Here is a 21,594-nt window from a genome sequence, read left to right as displayed (position 1 = left end):
AACATTACACAACCTACAGCACAGTGTGTCTTCAACATAGAGCGACTGTTACTCAAGTTAATGTAGCCTTGAGAAAAAAACGATGCCTACATCGTTTTTGCTTGAATCTTTTATTTGAGCAGTCAGCTCGGATAATAAATAGCAGTACTCTATATGCTGTATTCAATCTCATATTCATGCAGAGAGGGCTTCAGGGAGAGCAGAATGTGCATGTTTGAGTTTGAAAGACATTAGTTAGACATCATTGCTTTAAATTTAGAAATGTGCATTTGTTCTTTGGGCCAATGCAGGTATTTTATTGCTGCTAATTAAAATCTTCATTGCGGGCAGCTCCGTAGTTGATGTAGGGTGTAATATTAAACACAGGGATGCTGATTAGGAATAAAATACAGACCCACCACTTTATACATGTGTTGAGTATGATAATGTAATAACACTTTTTATACTATAACAACATGTAAGAGTGAATAATGGGGGATATACTGCATAGACACTTTAGCTGTCATAGGTTTATTGGGAAACAGATTTTGTGAAGGGTTACCAAACTCTATAATCGTATCATATGTGATAACCTGCTTGCATAATTACATTTACGCCCACTCTGCTTGCTCTTCTCTTTCTCTCACTCCTGAAATAGGAAACCACACATTTCCCATTCACTTTTCTGTGCAATTTAATTAGAAAAAAGCTCAAAGAAATGTGGACCAAATCCCTGTGGCACGGGGGGTTGTGACTGGACGCTCAATAGGGCGATGTTCTTTCTTTCCTTTTCTTGTGTGCCACAAAGTGTAACTCCATTACAATTTATGCACAGGTCGAGGGAGCTTAACCAAACTCGGTCAGGAAATGTTAAGAATACATTTCCAGCCGAAACGTCTTGATTGACTCACTGCGTCGCTCAGCTCAGTGAGGGGAAGCAGAAGTCGAGGTTTCTGGAGCAGATAAGCTAATAAACATGCAAGACTTTATTTGCTTGATAATTAGCAGCGGCGCTGAGGTGGGAAGTGAAGATGGAGCTGAGGATACCAAAAATACTTTTTTTTTTATGAAGTTTATGACGGATTTAATGAAAACTATTTTCACGATAATTAGACGGACCGTTTTATTGCCCAACCCTTCCCTGATTACTGTGTGACATTTACTTGAAGAGTCACTTGTCTATTCCTGTCTCACAGCCAAACCTTCTTTCTTCTCCTTGTCTGAATGTCTCTTTCTTGGTCCCTGCCTTTGAAGCTTTCTTCCTGCTTTAGGCTTTCACATTTGCACTCTATGGCCCTTCCTCGCAACAGTGGCAGCGCTCCATGGCCTCATACCAGCAGGTAGGTGATGTTTCATTTTGCAACAGCAGAAAAGGGAAACACTCAGTCTCACTTTTAAAATGTCCGTTGCATTTAGGCATTTCGGTTTATTTTCTTGAACCGAGTTTTCCTAGCAACACTTGCAGTAATGGGCTTTTCTACTCAGGTCGCAATATGTTACTGTTTTTATTTGCCGCCCACATAATAAGAGCCTTTAACAGCCTCCATTTAACACATTACAAAGTAGCTTTTCTTGATCTTAGTAGAATATTCTTTTATATTGTATTACCACCAAGAGAGAGGTGAGAAATGTCCCAATATGTTGACTGCATTCTACTGTTTCTAAGTTCAAATCACACTAAATAATGTGCGTTCAACTCATCTGCAATTTTCTTTTCATCAATACTAAAATCAAAGTCTTCCTTATATGTGATCTACAGCTCTAATTATCAAAGAGGGAATTGTTTTCCTCGCTGGACACCTGGAGTTAATTCCTATGCACCGCTTTGATGCTCAGTATCTTTCCCTCATTGATCCTATTGACATGTAAAACGGATGTCTTCCATGAACCGTTTGTTGTTGTTTTCCTTCCCCCTTTTCGATCAAGATGTTATCTCTTTGCTAATTCTGCCCTTTGATTTCCAAAGTCAGCGTGAGACATCGACAGTTAACTAGGGAGAGCTAACGTATGCTGACAATAGAAATTAGAAATTAAACGAGGAACACCCTTTGAAAGAGTTGTTTTACTCTGTAGTGTCGTTCTCAACATTTTTCCATGTCTTGTGTGCTCCATAGCCTCGCCTACGGCCAAGGGAGGTTCCAGGAATGCATCATATCCTCAAACCAGAGCCCAAGTGGTCAGCCTCGGGTCGCTATCAGAGTGCTATGTAGTCTGAGTGCATTCCGGGCAAAATGCATACATCAGCCCACACGATATAAAGAGATAACTGTATTATTTTTAATCTGTTATTATTATTATCACAGTCACAGGAGACGCATCATTTTAATGGCAAGTATGGACAAACACCAACATAATCTCACAAAATCGGTTCTTTAGAATCATGTCAGCGGCCCATGCGGCGGTTAAATAACAACCCTGGAGAGGCAGAGCTTTATTTGACCATTTACTGTAGAGAGTCGCTGCATGACTGACAATTATCTGGGAGAGTAAAAAAAAAAAAATACTAAAACAGTCGGATGGAAGGCCTTGCACCCGCAATTCTCTGAACAATACGGCCATGTGTTTGGAGCAGGACAATTCAAATTTCATAACATGAGGAAATATGAAAATTGCCTTTTGTGTCGCAGAGAGGCGAAAGGAAAAGAACAGCAGCAATTTCCCAATGGTGCTCTACCCGTCTATACCCTCTGCCAGGCGGTATAGCTTCTCTGACAAGGCTTTGATTAATGCAAGTGAGGGGGGGGAACTCACATTGAATCAAGAACATGATTGAATAAATAATTATTAAAAGGAAACTGCAAATTGATGTCTTTAAATATGGACTTAAAGAGAAACCCAAAGCACACAAGGCAGCGGGGGGGTCATCATATCGGCTTTTTAGGCCAGCGTGATTCCACCCTCCCCTGTTGTTCCTCACTGATCCACTGCGTTCGGCTGCATTTGTTTGATGGACTTTTAGAAGCTTCGACATGACGAAGACGGGTCAATGTTCGTGTCCTTTGATGTCGTTGAACCCCTCCAACAAAAATAACAATCTCACGCAATAACACAGTTGAATTGCTATTCGAGTAAATGTGGGGGAGAGGGGGGAACGCTTGTGCGTATCTGGGAGGCCAAGTGTGTTTCGGTTAATTGAACGAAGACCAAACCTGCACTTCAGTGCTGTCTTGTGTATTAAAGGGGCATTAAAACAGCAATATAAATGTTTCATCACATTAAAATAACATAAACAGACAGGACATCCACTACAAAAAATTAAAATTGAATGAACCGATGGGTAAATTGGGTCAAGTAAACGGCGTAGCAGCCTGGGTTCTGTCTGTGACCCTGGGTGTGCACGGCTGAAATGTGGAGACTTCTCAATGAGATTTTTTAATAATGTTGGGCATATCCGCTATGCCTTTGTGCCATGTGAATGTAGCTCGTGGCGAGCTAAATTGGGGCGATCAAGTGCAAGGGAGCCATAGCAATAACAACAATAAAGTGGGAAAGCAGGAAGAGCAGGACACAAAAGAGACACCGAGCAAATGCACAACAACAGTAAACATTGCTGTCGCTTTTTTTTCATTAAAGTGGCTGCACTCGCCATCTGTTTTTTCAGTGCCTGTGGTGGCTGCGTGTTTGATGGGTACCTCATCTCCAGGCTAGATACTGTTTCAAAGTAGACAGCTCATCATGATGAGTGACAAGTGTTGGGACCCTTGCAACATGACCATCTGAGAGGGAGATAGCCACGGGGAAAGTGAACAAAATCGTATAATTGCTTTAAATAAAACGGACCTTTGGTGGTGACCAAGGAATTGCGTTAGGATCTACATGTCTCTGTTGTAGCTCTGTAGTTTGGAACCAGTCACAGTCTTACAGTGAATACTGCGCTCTCTAATTAGAGCAGAGATCCAGCAGAAATGATGGAAATGAGCCACATCATCATGCTAAATTCTGTCTCAATTACTCTACTTCTGTCTTGAGAATAGGGATAGGGATGTGCCAGAACGTGACTTTTAAAGTGACTTTTAAAAGCCAAATGTGTGTTTGCATCTGTGTATGTGACGTTTAATGTCACATTAAATGCAAAACACTGATACATGCTTGGCCATGGGGGTTGAGCAAGACAGATTCAATTATTTTCTCTTTAGCTTAAGGCACGTGAAATATTGACTGCATGATATACCGTGTTAACACAAAACTGCAAATTATGAATTGATCCTTACACCTGGAGGATATTTCAATTTGTGAAGAAAAAAATAAGCACTGCTGGTTTCCATTTAGTGTAGAGAGGACTTCTTTAGTTTCACTGGATGTAGTCCTCATTGGTTTGTAAGGTCCTTGAACTGCAGTGAATTCTGGGATATCCTCAAATGACTGTGAGAACGCCTCAAAGCGAGAGCGACTCCATTCCTATGTAACTCACTGGAAATACAGAAATGCATGTCAGAGACCCATACAGTACAATTCCAGTCCCTCAAGTGCCATCCATCACTGAAGGGCAGAACACTAGTTAGAGGGAGGTTCAGCGGCTCTCGTTCCCCATCACACTATGATGGAGAGATGACCCCCCGGGGCCTTTCTCTGATGCCGGCTTGAGCTGCCCGACCAACTGAGGTTGAAGTGGATGTGGCCCCGAGCCAGCATCCCCTCCCCGATGCACAGCGCTCTACCTGCTCTACGAATCACATCTGGGGTGAGTCTGGGTAAGACCCACTGAGAGCAACAGAGCTCTACCGCCACTTCCTATTTCTGCCTCCATAATTATCCTTAAAGTTTCAACTCGGGGTCCCATGGACCTGCCAGTGGACACTCAGCTAAAAGGAGTGTCTCTTATAGCCACGAGCTACACCAGGCTAATTAAGACATTTTTCTCCATGTGTCTTTATAAACTTGTACTTTCAAGCCCTGCGTTTGCACGCACATTACCACCCCCAAAGCTGCTGCTTCAGCATGCCGTTGCCCAGACTCACTGGCGTAGCAAGAGCAGGCAGCGTGCTATCCAATTTTTGCCTAAGTACAGAGAGCCATCCACTTTTGTTAGAGTAATACATGAGCACATCTAAAGCTTAGGGATACTGGCTTAGGCATACTGGCTCACTCATTCATTTTACAAGCTTAGTGCTAAAACTGGACATTTTCAGTGGCAGCATGGTGTTAAAAGCACTATTTATGGGACCTAATGTGTGCTTATATGTGTGGACTTTTCTTTCTGCGCATAATTCAGAACACTCATCTGTTTTTTCTGGGTTTTTTCATCCATGTTATGTAGGCTACATGTGGATAAGAGCTGAGCAGCTTGTGCAGATCTCAATTAAAACGAAGAGGACTGGGAATCGGTCCCGAGAAAATGTTCCAGGAGCCTTCTACTGAAACAATTATGATTATTGCTTTCTTCTTCTTTACTATTTAAACATTTAAATAAACATTTTTAGTATTTAAACATCAATTTCTCAGTTTTTCAGTGTTTTCTCCTCTAAAGGGAGTTTAAAAAATCCTACTTACGGCACATATTAAAACTGTGAGAAGAACAGCTTAAATAACTTTCAGGTTATCACAAAAACATGCTATTATCACAAAATCTTCCAGGACACAGTGATGAAACTACAGAGAAATCACGTTAATGTGTAAAAGGAGGTAGCATGAAATTGAATGCAAGTGGTAGATTTATTGGAATAATGGGACTTGGATTTCACATGTTGCTGCAATCTCTGCCAGAGAATAATATGTCAGTTCACAAGACATTAAGCCAATTACGTACTCTGCTACAGTTAATGGTCAGAGCTGTGGTACCATGTCCTTTCTCTCACATGGCCCCTGTTCAAAGGTCTGGCCTGTCTGCAGTCATTTGACAAACACTGTAATGTGTGCGGCCAAACTTTGGGATGAGTGTGTCGGTCTCATTGTTAGTGACCACACGAGCGAAAGCACATTTCCAGGTTCAAATTGGGCGAAGGGAAATCTAGACACATTCCAAACTGTGACGTGTTGACACATCATCAGTTCCATTTTGGATTCAGCTGCATTCTCCCATAAAGTCATTTGTTAAAGGGCTGTAGTTAACCATTGTGCATGGTGTCATGGAGTTTAATTCTGCTCCAGTAATGCTCTTCCAGTGACCTATTTGCTCTAAAATAAAATTACAAACAATTGTGGTGGGGGGGGGGTTAACAAATAGCGGCGGCTGATGTGAGCAGAGCATAATGCGTGTGCTAGAATGAGCTCTGGATTGTAGGCATATTACTCATGACAACTTGCCTCAGGGGACCACTTGTCGGACTTTTAGTCTCCAAAGAAGCTTCCACAAAACTGCCAGTCCCATGACCCGTCCCTGCTCGTGTGGTGGTAGTTCCAGCAGTGGCTGGCATCGGCCACTGTGCTGGTCCCGGCTGAAATGCTCTGCTTCACTCCATAGTACAACGGGCAGGGGCCTCTTGACGGGGCACAATGACATCTGTCGGAGGAAACCCACACCCCTGCTTCGGCACTGCTGGCACCCGGGCAGGGGCCCAAACTGACACTTATAGGACAAACAAGCCCCAACATGCTGACGATCTGCCTCTCTGTCTGCACATCGCCTTCCTCCAACATCTTTGCTTTGATCGAAATGTTTCCCTTGCTTTGTGCACACGCGAGCCCCACACCGTATATTCACAGGGAATGCATGATGTTAAAGCAGTGATGGCTAAACCTGTATGATACTGATATGGCAAGCAGTGAAAGCAGAGGAAAATCCCCGACAGGAGTTCAAAAAGAACAAACATACGACGCCACATGCATCGGCGGAGAGATCTGAGGCGGGAAAGTCAGACAGCATTATGAAAGAACTTCACTATCATGCAAACGCCATTTACTCTATTTCATCTCAGCCCTCTCAATAGCACATATGGCAGTGAGTCCGCTCAGAGGAAGACACAGGGAGACCTCACGCTGGACAAGCGGCCACATTAAAATTCCTCCATCTGTGGTCAGTTGAGTTATTGTTGTGTGTGTGTGTATGCGCTGGTCTTCAATCCACCTGTGTCCTATCGGTGCTAACCCTCATATCACAGCCAAGATGCCTAACCACTGATCCCCGGAAGAGTGATTGTTGTCTAGGTTGGACTGGACATGATGAGATTGCCGGTCAAACTCGTGTCCCAAGAAGAGAGAAGAGGCCCATCGAGGGTCCTGGATGACTAACGCACAGGGTTCTTTGGCGGCAGGAGGTTAAATAATTTCAGTGATGTGTTGTGTGACTCCAGGTGTGTGCTGAGGCTCAAAATGCTCAATGGCTTGGGTTGATGTAGATTAAAAGAAACCTGGCAATTTTTTTTGTTATGATATACAACGTGAGAAACTATGTGAAACAAAATCTGACAGGGTCAACTCACGCATTAAAGATTAAAAATGTTCAGCGTCAGCTCTGGCTCAGGTGTCAGGAAACATATTTAAAGAAATGATTTGTCACATGCAATTGTCACTAAAATGTCTTACGAAAGCTTACTATGCCCAGCAATACTTATTATTCATACTGCAAAACATTAACAAGGTAGGGGGGACCTCCCGATTGTTAGGCACACCAGGTAAATCACTTTGATTTGACCACTAATCAGAATCTGATTGCCTGACACACGGTGGATGGACACATGGGACAGACAGAGACCGGTCCTCGGTCTTCCTCTGATTTCACTATGGAGGACAAATCGTACATCTTGACAGCGAGCAGGCACACAAGATAAGCAATGTTCGTGATGTCTGAAGTAATCAATTTAAAAAGACTTAAAGAGCTCAGTGATTATGATGAGAGTCTATTAATGTAAAATAGCACTGTAATCAAAGTGATTTAGAGATTCGGGGTGTGAGGCAACACACTCTAATGCAAACAAATACATACATGCGTGCAGGTGCACAACACGTAACCGATGGATAAACATTTCCGACGAGATTAACCAACAGTTGAGCGATGTGCACGCCACACGTGTGAACATGAGAGTGTAAAATACACATGGGGAAACTGAAATGGAGTGCGCTCTAACACAGCCTGAAGACAAGAATTAGGAAAAAAAACAAAACGGGAGCAGCTGCTCAGGCATACGGAAAAAGAAACTCGAGAAATGAGTTGCTGCCGATCAAGCAGCATATACATATCATATATTAGAAATGTTATTACTGTAGTTTGAATCTTCTCTTAATTCCAAAGCTTAGAACCACGAGGGGATATGGTGATGTCCCAGACCACACTCTCCTTCCTCTCTGTCACCCAACCCAATCCAATCCAACCAAGGTCATATGACTTCAGTCTGCAAGGATCTTCAAAAGACATAGAACAACATTATATATTACATAATCTACGTTTGTGGACTGTGGTTTTGAAGCTTCGAGTTAAGCAATTTGGCCATCGCCATCTTGGATTGCGGCTGTCGCCATCTTGCTTTCATGGAACCAGTGAAAGGAAGTTACCATGTTTGGACTGCAGAGGAGTAGCGTAGAGATGCCGAATATATCTCTGGTAGTGACCTGTCAATCACAAGTTAGCCCCACCCTAAAGCATACCCTGCTTTGTCATGTATTTTTCTCTAAATGGACCATCACTTACTAAATGAACATCATGATGTATGAAAGAAGATTTTAAACTAGCGATTGAGACCATAAACTCATGCCAAAATGTTTACTGAGGTAACAAATCAAGTGAGAAGTGGAGTCAGTTCCTCATAAACTTCCATACAAACAGAGGAGTTGCCCCCTGATGCTAGAAGAGAGAACACAAGTTGAAGACACTTCTGCATTGGCATCACTTTTCAGAACCGGAGGTTGCAGCCTGGTCTTGAGTAAAGGAAACTGCATGGACTGAGATACACTGGAATGCCCGCCAAGCCCAGGCTAATACAAGACAAATACCGTATCATTTCCAAAAGCTGATCTAAAATAGATCATGAACTACATCATTCTCCACTGCAGACCGTCGACACTCACAATGTAGATTCACCACTGTCAAAGTTCAACTTGTACAACAAAACACACATCCATGTTAATATTTCCGGGGCCCAGTGATGCAAAGGCTGACAGATCTTTGGGTTCATATATTGCGTTTTATCCAACTTAAATGGAGTGACACATCACGCTCACCTCCCCATTTTTAGCCTGTCAGTCATCTCTGCTGCAATGAACAAAGCTCTGCACCAGTACAACCTGTCACGCTGTCACTCAAACGCTTAAAAAAAGACTTCACGTCACCATTCAGGTGGAGCTGGGGAGGAATTCCTCCGTCTCGTTTGATTTTTCTGTCTAATCCTTCATTTTATGTGGGCTCTTTGTTATCTCCCTGAAGTGGGAATCTCATTTTAATTAGGTCTATCCTTGGTTAGCAGTTCATCTTCGCATCTCCCTGTCCTATGTGCTCATCCTATGGGCTTTGCCTCCTTGTCAGACACTCTTAGTCCCCGCTCCCTGCCACAATCTAACATCTCCTCCCATCTTGTGCCATCTTTTCATTCTGCTCCACTCACAATCTTGCTCTCCTACTGTTGACAACAAAGAACACCCCGTCGGACAAAACCTGTTTTTCTGCAGATGGGAGAAACACAATAATCAGCTACAACAATAGCAACAATAAGAAAAATGAAAATGCACAAATTACACATCCGAAGTGCAAAGAGCAAACGGAAATAGTCAACTGTTGGCACATGGGCTGTAAACAGCCTGTACATGGGTGACTAATTATATCTATTAACCGGGATGCTAAGCAATTTCTGACCTCTGTAGAGCCGCAGGGAACTACGCTATGGGCGGGACTTGTCCTATTCCTGCACACCCAACACCCCCTCCTATCCTTGAATAATGGTGTCACTAATTGACATAAATAAATAAACAATAAACATTTGCAATACAGATGAATAAGCTAGCTAATGAGATCCAACATGATTGTCTAGCAAAGAGGCAATGCATCACAACACAACTACACTCCTACACTAATAACAGAACTTTGTCATCTGCCGTTTTGGCGTGACGGTGACACATCTTAGCCTTTGATCCTGCAACGTTTTGCAACCGGGAGTGCTTGAGATTGAAATAGTTTCTTTTCCTCGCTGAAACCCCCCCCCCCCCCCCAGAATCTCTCTCCACTCTCAGGATGTACAGCCCCATTGACAAGAGGTACATCTGTGTCTTTTTTCCCTGACACTGTGACAAAGTGACTGTCAATGCTGATCAACAGCTCTATCAAGTCTTTGCTGATACATGCCCCCATTTTGAACAGCGCAGTAAAAGCCTTTTATTACTTAGCCTTAAAATCCGTGTGCACAAAAAGCAGAACCGCATACACACACTCTTGAAACCACAACAGGCTAATGAAATAGAAATATAAGCAGAAGGCCGAGACCATCGCCATGTAAAAGTCTATGATCCGGAGAGCAGTACAATGCCATATACTACAATGACTGGAAACGCACCATGTGAATCACTTATCATAGCACGTTACAAGACGGGTAATGGATTATGCTTGGCAGCTCAAGGTGGCAAGATTAATTTAACGATACACAGTTCACAAAATATCAGTGACAGCATCGGTTATGATTTTGTATGTTTTATGTAGGCCTATGCTGAGACCATTGCTGTTCAGCCCGTGGATTGATTACTGTGAGCAGAAATGATGGCTCCTGCACACCTACAGTAAGCTGCAGAGTGTAGCATGGGTCCAGCTTGCGGCAAGGAAATGCTCAGAGTAAACAGTGCTGTCTGCACAGATGTCATGGTTCAAATTTATTTAGAGGGCAAATGCTCCATTAGTTGGGCTTTTTAATTAGCACACTTGTGAGAGAGGGTCATTAAGGATGTCTGACAGTGGACCTGCTGATGAGGAGGATGGAGGCACCACTAACTCCAGCCCTGATCCCCCCCCCCCATACACACACACTTATGTAAACCCACACACCCGCCTACACAAGCACAAGTCTGCTTAAAAACCAATAACATTTCACACAGTCATCGACAAACACAGCAAGTCAACGTCACGGGTGCCACAGCGTTTCCACTCTAAAATGGCCACAGAGCAACAACAACAAATCTCCCACAAATGTCTCCATCGCAAAAAAAAAACCAAAACAACCAAACACACACAAAAAGAGCCTATTAGAGTAATTTACATTTAAATGCATATTCATGGGGAATAGGACAGAACAGAGGGGGATTGTCAGCGTACCATTTTCAGGGTGCTCGGTCTCTCCAATGCTGCCATCTGGAGTGGTCCTCTCGTAGTGGTCCTCAGGCAGGGTCAGGGGTGCAATGCGAGGACCAGACGACGACTTGCTGCTGGGAGTCTCCGAATCCTCCAAGCCGCTGTCATAGTAGCTGTGCTGAGAGGCGTCCTGCAGGTCCTGCACGGGGTTGGCGGTGGAGAAGGTCACTCGCCGATGGGGGTGCTGAAAAAACAGAGAGGCAAACAAATGAATATATTCGACACAAGGAAAGCAGTTTTTTTTTTCAACTGCACTCCGCCTCTCGTTTGATGCTTCCATGGAGACACTCAGCAGGTTGTATGGTAACAGTTACAGCTCAGAACTCCACCATTTAAGACTACCGCCTGAATTGTGCTGGCCTCATAAAGTTCACTCTTCTAAAGTCGAAAAAATAGTATTAAATATTAAACACTCTTAAATATTAAACAGTCTTTTGCACTGTTATTATTCTGCAGATTATATAAGGTAGAAATATATGAACAGAGTGAGGTTACAGACTTTAATAATGAGTGTGCAAATTAGCAGCAGCAGAATACATTTTGAATACATACACTTTGGAGATACCACATACTATACTCCAACATTTAAACAGCTAAATATGGGACACGTGTTTGAATATGCTGTATGATACTGTCCTGTATTTGCAATGCATGATCGATGTGTATGCCGTAAATAACGAATACGTTGATGCACTTTGCAAGAACTTGTTTAGTTTAGTTTTCTTCAAGAATCCTGGCATTTTAATGCTGTACGTGATGTAAAACTCCTCATCTAAGAAAATGAAATAGCATAGGTTTAGACCTCAAGGTACAGATTTGCTGCTATAGCTGTTGTCCTTCATAACAAGAGCTCAAAATGAACAATGTACAAATGACGTGTATTATTGTCAACCATTTATACAATCAGACACAAAAAATAGCATATATATTATGAAGAAAACTGTCATATAGATTTAATGTGAAAATAATTAGCTTTGCTTGTTATTATCATCATTGGTCTGACAAAAGTTTCATTTTTCTAAATCTTCCACTGCCAAATTAATTCTGATGACAATGATTGGTACACTAATCAGTAGCCCTAGTGAGTTTCTTCCTATCTCCATATTTGAATATTGATGTTTAACCGTGTAGAAAGCTAGACAATATTTCTGCAGTTTAACTAAAAAAAAGGAATCCCGAGAAGATCTTAACAAGGCTAACAAAAAGACCAAAACAGAGCTTTGGAAATGCAGATACTGACAGTCACTATTTTACCAGCGTTGCAATATATCGTCAGATCGGCATTCGCTGTTATACTGATGAGATATTATAAAAAGAGTAAATGAAGGAATACAAATACTGATGAAATCCAGAATTCGATAGCTTGAAGAGGAGCAGAGCGGCAAATAATAAATCATTCAACATCACACCCTTTATCAAATTGAATGGCTTGTAAATACAGTTAGGAGACCATTAAATTTCCTCTTCCAAGGATCAGTTTACTAATGGCTACTTGCCACCGATCCAAAACAGAAAGATGACTCTTTGCGGCGCACGTGCAAGCGCGCTCTCCCCCCCCCGCCCCCGCACACGAGCACCTCTCGTAAAAGTCAGGAAAGCACTGATACAGCAGAACGGGGCTGCCTCTGCTGCACGAGTCGGCCCAGATCAATACCACGGGTCTGTGCTTTCTACCATTCGACCACCTTTCTGGCAAACAAGTCCATGCTGGAAATCATTGGAACCATCAGCCTTTTAGTACACACACACACACACACACACACCAGATATTGAGAAATGCTTTTAGGGCTCAGGTAAGTGCTATCAACACTGTGTTCTTAATACCGTTAGTGGGCTTCAAAATGTTTCCAGAAAGCTGTTCATCTCCCCATCATCTCAGCCATGCAGTCACATTCCCCTCACTTTCACAGATGCATCTCTTGGTCTTTCATCTATATAATGATTGTTTGAGATCTGGGGTGCATGTTTTTTTTTTTAGTTTTACTCCCAGCAGTGCTACTACATCGCTACATCAATAAATCATACATGTTATGCTGTAAGAAATCTGACTTGGACTTTTCTGCTATTGCTAGAATTTAATGGAAACTAAAGAAAATATAAGAACAAAAGGACTTTTCAATATCTTTGTTTGTAATAGTAATTTGTATGCTTGGTGCACACATGGAAAAAGAGGGCAATGAGAGTTTTGGTGGATGAAAATATGTTTTCTCTCTATTAAACATGCTCTTTGATTGGTGAATCTATACAGAGTGAGTAAATAAGAACACACTGTTTATCGTTTCTCACAAAGACTGTATATAACATTGATTAATATTATTCAAATTCTTACAATACAACAGTAGAAAGTGTGAAAGTAGACCATATTTAACAGGAGGTTTGGATCGGGAACTCATCCATTACACCAGACAATAGTGAGCTAGTCTGCTGTTGTTTCTGTGTTACTTCTATAAAGTTGCTACTGACTCATACAGCTGGGTCACCGCCATGATATATTTCAAAGGTGCATTTTTAAAAATATGATCGGAGGTCGCTGAGGCTCCACGGCTATTTCAGTGTTAGGGGGTATTTAGTTGTTTAAATATGGATTCTTGCTTAAACTTCTCCTCAAGGCGTCACTCCAGAGAGTCAGCATGTTTCCTGGGTATGATAACTAGCTAAGGCTGCAGAGATGGGGGGGGAAATAGATTCTCCTTTTAGTCAGAGCACAAATCCTTTGCCAGGCCTTGGGGGCTGCAGGGATGCGGCAGGGCGGAAGCATGGAAGGGGAGGCTGAGCAGGAGTGGGGAGTTGGTCAGGCAGACACGAACGGCGCTTTGGCTGGAGGGGACAAGCAGAAGGATTAGATTCTGGGAGACTGGAGGCGGGAGATGGAGATTGTTTGGGCATTGTGGTTGGAGTAAGAAGCTATGGGGCTGAGAATGAAAGAGGGGACATTTACGATGACATCTGAATTCATAGCCCCATTTAGATTGGGCTAAAATGGCCTCATTTATATGCCTTATATTACAATCCCAACGCAGATGGAGAGATACAGCAAGATTCTGTCTTTACAAGGCTACCAGGACACATTTCAAAGTAGCAATAAACAGCAATCATCCACTCCCTACCTAGAGCTCCTTTAGCCCTTTGGAGACACTTTTTTTTTTCTGTCAGCTGGCTAGAAATATTATTTACAACCTACTGCCTCAGAATAATTCCAAGCCACATATGGATACAAAACTGAATATTTCCACTGCTGATATGCCAAAAAGCCAGCGAGAGAAGCTGCCAGTTAGACATGAATGTAATTATTTCTCTAACTCATCACTGTATGAATGATACGACGAGGTGCAGCGTTTCACGGTCAAGTGTAAAATGAAAAGTGATCACGTACACTGTTTTTTTATATAAATTGCGTCAATTGCCCTTTGTACAATGGCAAATCAGCTTTCTGCAACGACATATAACGAGTGAAAATGAGAACGGCAGCTGCTGTATGTCTGCCTCCTTGCCTAAAGCCATTCAGAGCCATAGATCTTACAATTATCTGCACACCATCTACCCCATCACCTTAGAGCTGCAATCGTGTTGCTTTGCCGTCTTGGACATAATGCACATGACAGAAGAGCACTGTTTTCCTAAACTCGACTTTATTTCCTGACTGCAACCTCGCAGTTACGCAACAGTGGTATTTTAAAAAGGTGGTCGACTTGGAATGAGGTACCACGTATGAATGACATTCATGAACAGTTTGCACACAAACACCTTGAAAATGTTTGGCTCACAACTATTTTTAATTACCTCTCAAACCTTATCTTTTCCAAATTGCCTTCTAGTTTTGGGTATTGTATTTTTTTATTATTCCAGTTTCAACCATTTAAATAACTTTTTATATTTATTTTCAAAGGTGGTGTATAAATCTACATGAAGAGAGAAATATCTTAATTGTGATTGATTCATCCTTCTTTATGTGGGCAATGCAACATGTAACGGCCTAAACATTGCCATCCAACTGGGTGCTTCTCTGTATCTTCAGGCGACAACATGTCATATTAAAAAGCCTCGTCACAGAAAATATACATCCTTCAGGCACTCTTAGGCGCAGCAAGGAGAAAAGGTAAATCAAGCCTTTTGATGTGCTTGTGTTTGCTGTTGTTATGTAAGCTGAGCGTACTCATTGTTAATTAACTGAAGAAGCATTGGTGCAATACGAAAAACACAAGAAGAAAAGACATTTGACTTCATAAGCACTACACCTGCTCTCCCTCTCATCCTCCAATGGATTTGTACAAGCCAATATAAAATATGGGCACGCACACACATGAATTACAAAGACCACACTTTAGTTATTGCCGAATTTTACAACTTCTGAACTGCATCCGCCGGTGACCATATATCAGATATTAAAAACAAGGGAATACCACAGCAGACTGTGACTAAGCTTGAAAAGAACAAAACAAGGAGTGGCATAGTCTGAAGCAGATAACTGATGATCTGTGTGAGTTCAATCGTGAGCTTGAGGCTTGAGGAATTTTGGGTTATGTGGAGACTGAGAGCCCGTATCAGATTTTTGGCTGAGACATCAAAATAAATATTTGATTTATCAAATCAGATTCAAAACACATTCGTGGGTGGTTGGATCTCCGATTTAGAAATTGCCCTTTACACCACCTGCAATTTCACACATACAGTAACAGTGACGTCACATCAGCCCCGTTAGCTGGCTGCGACTGCTGCAAAAAAAACCATATATATCAACCACCTCTGTCACTAACGTTGTCTGGTGTGATGGAGGACTCCTGCGCGGAGACTAGATATTGCTATGGTGTGAAGAGTGAGAGGATGCATCTCCATTATTCACCCAGCCTGCGGCTTGCTGTTTAGTGTCTGTATTGGAAAAAAAAGCTGCACCAGTTTGTGAATGTGCTCACGCCTATGTCGTTTCCACAACAAACTGACGCAGATGGGTTATTGTTAATGGTTATATCTAATCACTTGCAAATAACAGTCTGGGCAGTCTGTCCTAAAGATTGGATTTGAAATAAGAAAAAGTAATGCATTTGCCTGCAGCTTCAATGAAGGAGTAAAAAAGGGATTCCTTGGGCAAATGGCTGAGCCTGAGCAACAAGGATAGGATGCTGGTGATGTGGAGCATCAATATTGCCATTGCTGATTTGCACCACTGAACCCCTGATGGGACGGCAGACCCCAGTGCTGTTGTGCTCTCACGTAGCACCAAGTTCCCGGTCCACTGTGAAAAGCCCTGGAGCTACCTGACACCGCTCTGCCGTCAGGTGCCTTGACATCCAGCCAAGTCTCGCTGATTGCTAGTGCACAGGGCTGCTGGTACTTATGCAGATGGGGAAAGAAAAAAAGCTTTTCCATCGCCTCTGCCACATTTTGAGCAGCTTCCAGCAGAGTCGCAGGTGAGTTAGATTCAGTGTTTGAAACTCTGTCTCCTGCTTCCAAGTTTGCATTCGTGTTTTGACTGATCTGTATGTGAACATTCGGTGATCAAGCTGGCGACTGCATTGTCTGTACTTTATCTACCTTGTAGAGATGATTCCCCGGCGTACTGCATTTCACAGCAAGTAGCGGCTTAATGGCTGGTACATATGGTGGGACCAGACAATCCGTATAGTGCAGTGGCAGTGGGATACAACAGAACATCAACATAATACCAAGGCACATTAAATATATATAAAAATAACTCAAGAGATGATGTTATTATTATTATAGTAGAATAGTACTCTGGTGATTCTTCTGAAAAAGTACCTCCATTTGATGTGAATTTAAATAATAGTACATCTAACCTGAGGTTCAAAGCTTGAGGTAGCATTTAATCTTTGAGGCATTAACCTCTGAATTTTAAGCCAAAGTGGTTGATACTCCATTCATAACACTTTCATCGAATCTCCATTTATGCTACTGTGTCTGCTTGCTACACATGTCAGGATCAAAGTCAAATATCGCATCATTTCTTATGAATTAATCATTAAAAAAATAAATGTTTTAATCAATCCAGTTATCCATTAAATCCCAGAGACAAATACAAACATGCACTAGATTGGTGTAGAGTAGGAAGAAAATAAATAGTGCTAATTGCAGTATTCTAAATGTGTCCCTCTATATTTCATTGCAAAGCTGAAACCAACAAGTACCCCGACACTAGATTTAAATAAAATACCATTTTACTTTCAATGTCCAATGGCTACCTACATATTTGTCAGTTAGTTTGTCGCCAAATGTTCTCATTCAAATCTGTATTACACAGAGGTGTTGTTTAAACGGTGTCACTGTGACCAGTGAAACATGCTGAATATTCACAAATTGCAGTTGGAGGGAGCAAAGTACAACAAGCGCCCGAGCTGCTTACCTTTTGAAGAAGGCACACGAATGGGGATAATAACCAGCTAAACATAATCATTGCTATGCAAACACACTTACTGTAAAGGGTGCAGTATATTTCCCTTGTAATAAAAGCAAACTGGTAAAACTTCCGAGGTTATGGGATGTCTATATATGTCATACAGAAACAGATGGAGGGAGAGGAAGCTGCATTTCATTTAGTTTACAATAGGGTGCTTTTAACCGGTTGTGAAGCCAAACACAGCTATGGTATACTCTACTACTTGAATACCCTCAACTTTTCAAGCTGCAGGAAACCTATGTGGCCTTGTTTATCAATCCTGAGGTATATCGCATGTGTACTGGAGCTGGAAGCCAGACTTTTCCTATTGAATCACAGCTATGTGTCTCTCAGATATTATGAAATGGGTTTTCTGCCCATGTTAAAGGAAACGGCCGATGTCTCAGTGCCCCTGTGATATGAAAAATTCAATTTAAAAGGATGAGAGAAAGAATGGTGCACGGCCTATTTTCATTCCCCCACATTGAGAGATATGAGAATGATGTTCTGTTGTGTGGAGGAAATGATGCCAATCGTGCTGCAGAGAAATTCCTTCATAATTCAATTCAATTTCGTCTAAATCCCAATGGCAAGCTGCTCTGCCAAAGAGAGGCGGAATGACAGAGACAAAAAGGTAGGGCTGGAGACGGAAGATGGAGGAAGAGCGACGAAAGATTGAGACTGAAACAATGGAGGAATAGAGACAGAGTCGCAGAGGTAGGAGAAGGAGGAGGAGACAGCAATAAAAAGTGGAGGGGATGTGGAGAGGAGACCATTTCTTTCGTAGTGATTAATTTTGATTACTGTGCCATTTTAAGTACAGCCAACTAATTTCCTTTACCTCACTGCAGCGTCTGAGAGAAGTAAGAAGAAAGAAAGTTGAGATCCAACAGGACAAACGGCTTTTTGTGAAGAGGTGGCAGACTAGTGTATAGTAAACATATAGCATACACATTCTCTGTTATTCTAACTGTAGAACTAGATACAAAATGTGCTTGTAAACTTATAGCCTGTGAGAGTTGGGAAGTGCGGGACGTGGATTTTCCATTTAGTTACAATCTGTGAGTACATCCTGGCTCTGGCATTTTTGGGCGTGTATGCAGGAATCAATGAGCTGCTGCCTCTGAAGGCAGAGAGAAAAAATGAGCTGCACCAACAAATATGACAATGAAGAAGTGCACCTCTCAGTGTATGCAGCGAGCATAAAACCATAAAGACTGAAGCCGTTGCAAAGGAAATGCATATGGAACTGTTTTTATTTTCCATTCCACCATTATGTCCTCCATTCTTATCCCATCTACTGCTCTCTCTTCTCTCCCTCTTTCTCTAACGGCACACACACACACACACACACACACACACACACACACACACACACACAGTTGTTTTTGTAGGTGCAATAGCTCCAAGGCAAGCAGCGTGGAATTGGAGTCTTCAAAGAGTCTTGGATTATCAAAGAGACACAGCTACCAGAAAACTAGGGGACACGCTGGAGAGGGGGAGGGAGGAACATAAGCGAGAGGCGGGGAGGGGGAAAGAGCGCAGAGGAGTCAGCATGGGTTTGGGTGGAGGATGAAGTGATCAGACAGGGGAGGGGTGGGGCTTGAGGGGTGGATAAAGACCAGAAGTCCCTTTGTTCGCGGACTGTAAATGGAGAGAAAAAAGGCCGGATTGAATGCATTAAAAAACAATCAGATAGACCGTAATGGTCTTGATAGGCAAGACTGAATTCGCATTCTTCACTGTCCGTGCCACCGCCTATTCTGGAGTTTTTCCTTTTTTTTTTGGCCTACGCAGAGGATTTCATTTCAATGGGAGCACTGGCCTTGAAATACCATAATGTTGTCACAGTAAAACCAAGTATTACTGCAGCAAGACCCACCATGTGTGAATATAGCTGCCACATCTAATGACAAATCTGACCGTTCACGCCATTCCATATGACAGGACGTGGGACTGCTGGTGTGAATGCATCACCCTTCGACAAAAAAGCTCTCCGTCAGCCCCTCTGTCCCACAATGAGCTATGGATATCTCTCGTTTTTCCCCATTACAAGACCACCTCTCACTACAGGACACATTTCAAGTCAGTGTATGAAACTGATTCTGGTCGGTTCACTGCTGTCAGCTGCGGGGCATCATCCGGCAATGACCCTGGCTGTCCCACTGCCACGGCTACCACACACACACGAACCTCCCACCCTCACTGACCCGGTTTGAACTAAATTACTCATGATGAGAGCGGAAAAATGTTCTCAACACACAATGTCAAAAACAAATCAAAGTCCAAAAAAAGTAATCTTCCTCTCACCGTGCAGCGCTCCTTGGAAAATGTGGTTATTGTGAAAGATGGGTACTTTGGGTGTGAACCAAAGTGTTCCCGCTGCCTTCATCCATTTGGTAATTTTGGGGAATGCCATGACATCGCTTATTCTGACAGAGGAGTTTGAGAATGTGAGAGTTGTGTCTGTGCAGCATAAATTGTTGAACTCTCGCCCCCTCTGTTTGCACAGACTATGTGCAGATGTTCTGTACTTTGTTTAATGGCATCGGTTAGTGAATGCACTTGTGTACGCGAACATAACCACAAAACCCTAGACCACATAAACATAATGGAGTCTTGACTGCTGATTCTAAGCTACAGTTTGCTGATATAATGTATGGATTAAGAATATAAATAACATATCTGCCATTCTTAGTATAGCGATATTGTTTCAACACCTCGTTTACTCATCTAATCATCCAGTCATCATTTGTGTGCGCTGCAGTCAAATTACAATTGATCCATTACTGAACAGTCATTTCTTTAGGTCCGTGTGGGTGCAGTTTTAATGTTGTTAAGTTAATATAGTGAGCCAGATTTGATGAACAATACGCAATATATTTTGATTAATTGGTATTTTTTTCTGCCATAATGCAAGAAGATGATGGAATGGGGGAACACTAATGAAATATTCTTTGGTGTCATGAGAGATTTGGAGGGGGAGGGAGAAGCCAGAGAAAGGATCAGTGGTAGAACTTAATTGGGAAGGGCACAGGATTAAAAAATTTGATTGGTTTAGGGGTTAGATGGTGATGTCTTTATACCGACACTCTCACTGTCTTTAAACTGTGGGGACTATATATGTTAATGTCAGCTCATATGGCCAAAATAAATGTGGGGGTTCGCGAGCGGTGTGCTACTAGACACTGTGGTAAGTAATGAACGCTCCTAACAGAGAAGCAAGAAGTACGTTGGAGGAATGGAGGACACAATATAGAGAGAAAAACAAGGAAAGGGAGTCAGAGGAAAATTCTGCAAAGACAGAAAGGTACTACAGCAGCTATTCTCTGCCATAATGGAAAGCAATAAGAAAAGAAAAGATGCTAAAGTTAGAAAAGATTTGATCAAATACTAAGATGGCCAGCTCAATAAGTGAAACAGCAGGAGAGCAAAACTCCACAAAAATATGACAGAGGTGGATCTAAATTGGTGATTAGACTGAAGATGATTTTTCCACTTGTAAGAGTCCGACCTTTTGACCATTGAATGTAACAGAGTTTTAATAATGCTCCACAAAAGTTTTATAATATCAGCTCTGGGTTTTAAAAACTGACTGGCTGTTAAATTTGACCATGTTCCTCCGTTCCCCATCAGGCTTTAAATAATGTGTTGGCATTTACTGAGATATTGGTGAATTCTATAATTATCTGATTGATAAGTTGTGGGATCGTGAACTCAAATTGACATTTATACAGCTGTGTTGTGTTGTGTTTTCATGATCTAATATCCTCTATAAAGCACTGCGTTAGCGACATGTATTGCTTTATTTCCCCAATGTAAAGGGTTCACATTCAGGTCGACTCATTCAGATTTAAAGTTTCATCCGCCTGCTCTTTGAGTGATTAAGCTCTATAAAACTCAGTTAATTTTAGTTGCTCCTTAGACCCGGCCATTAGCACTCCCTTGGAGGCCAAAGTATATTTGCAGCCTAATTTCCAGCGACCGTAACAACAGTTGCATTTAGAGGAGAACTGTTGTGAATCAG

At 42.1% G+C, this 21,594-nt stretch overlaps 1 protein-coding gene across 1 annotated transcript in view; it reads right to left on the bottom strand.

Annotated features, from left to right (window-relative positions):
• Window positions 1-21,594, bottom strand: part of pcdh1a (protocadherin 1a) — an 84,396-nt gene that overhangs the window by 10,365 nt on the left and 52,437 nt on the right. The window contains exon 4 of the mRNA XM_031856876.1: window positions 11,144-11,363. Within this exon, the coding sequence (XP_031712736.1) occupies window positions 11,144-11,363 (220 nt within the window). The remainder of the gene's footprint in view (window positions 1-11,143; window positions 11,364-21,594) is intronic.

The sequence above is a fragment of the Anarrhichthys ocellatus genome, unplaced genomic scaffold, assembly GCF_004355925.1.
Source record: "Anarrhichthys ocellatus isolate YVR2014 unplaced genomic scaffold, GSC_Weel_1.0 scaffold18, whole genome shotgun sequence".
NCBI classification, from domain to species: domain Eukaryota; kingdom Metazoa; phylum Chordata; class Actinopteri; order Perciformes; family Anarhichadidae; genus Anarrhichthys; species Anarrhichthys ocellatus.
The sequence above is the reverse complement of the archived record's forward strand: the minus strand, read 5'-3'. Positions and strand labels throughout refer to the sequence as shown.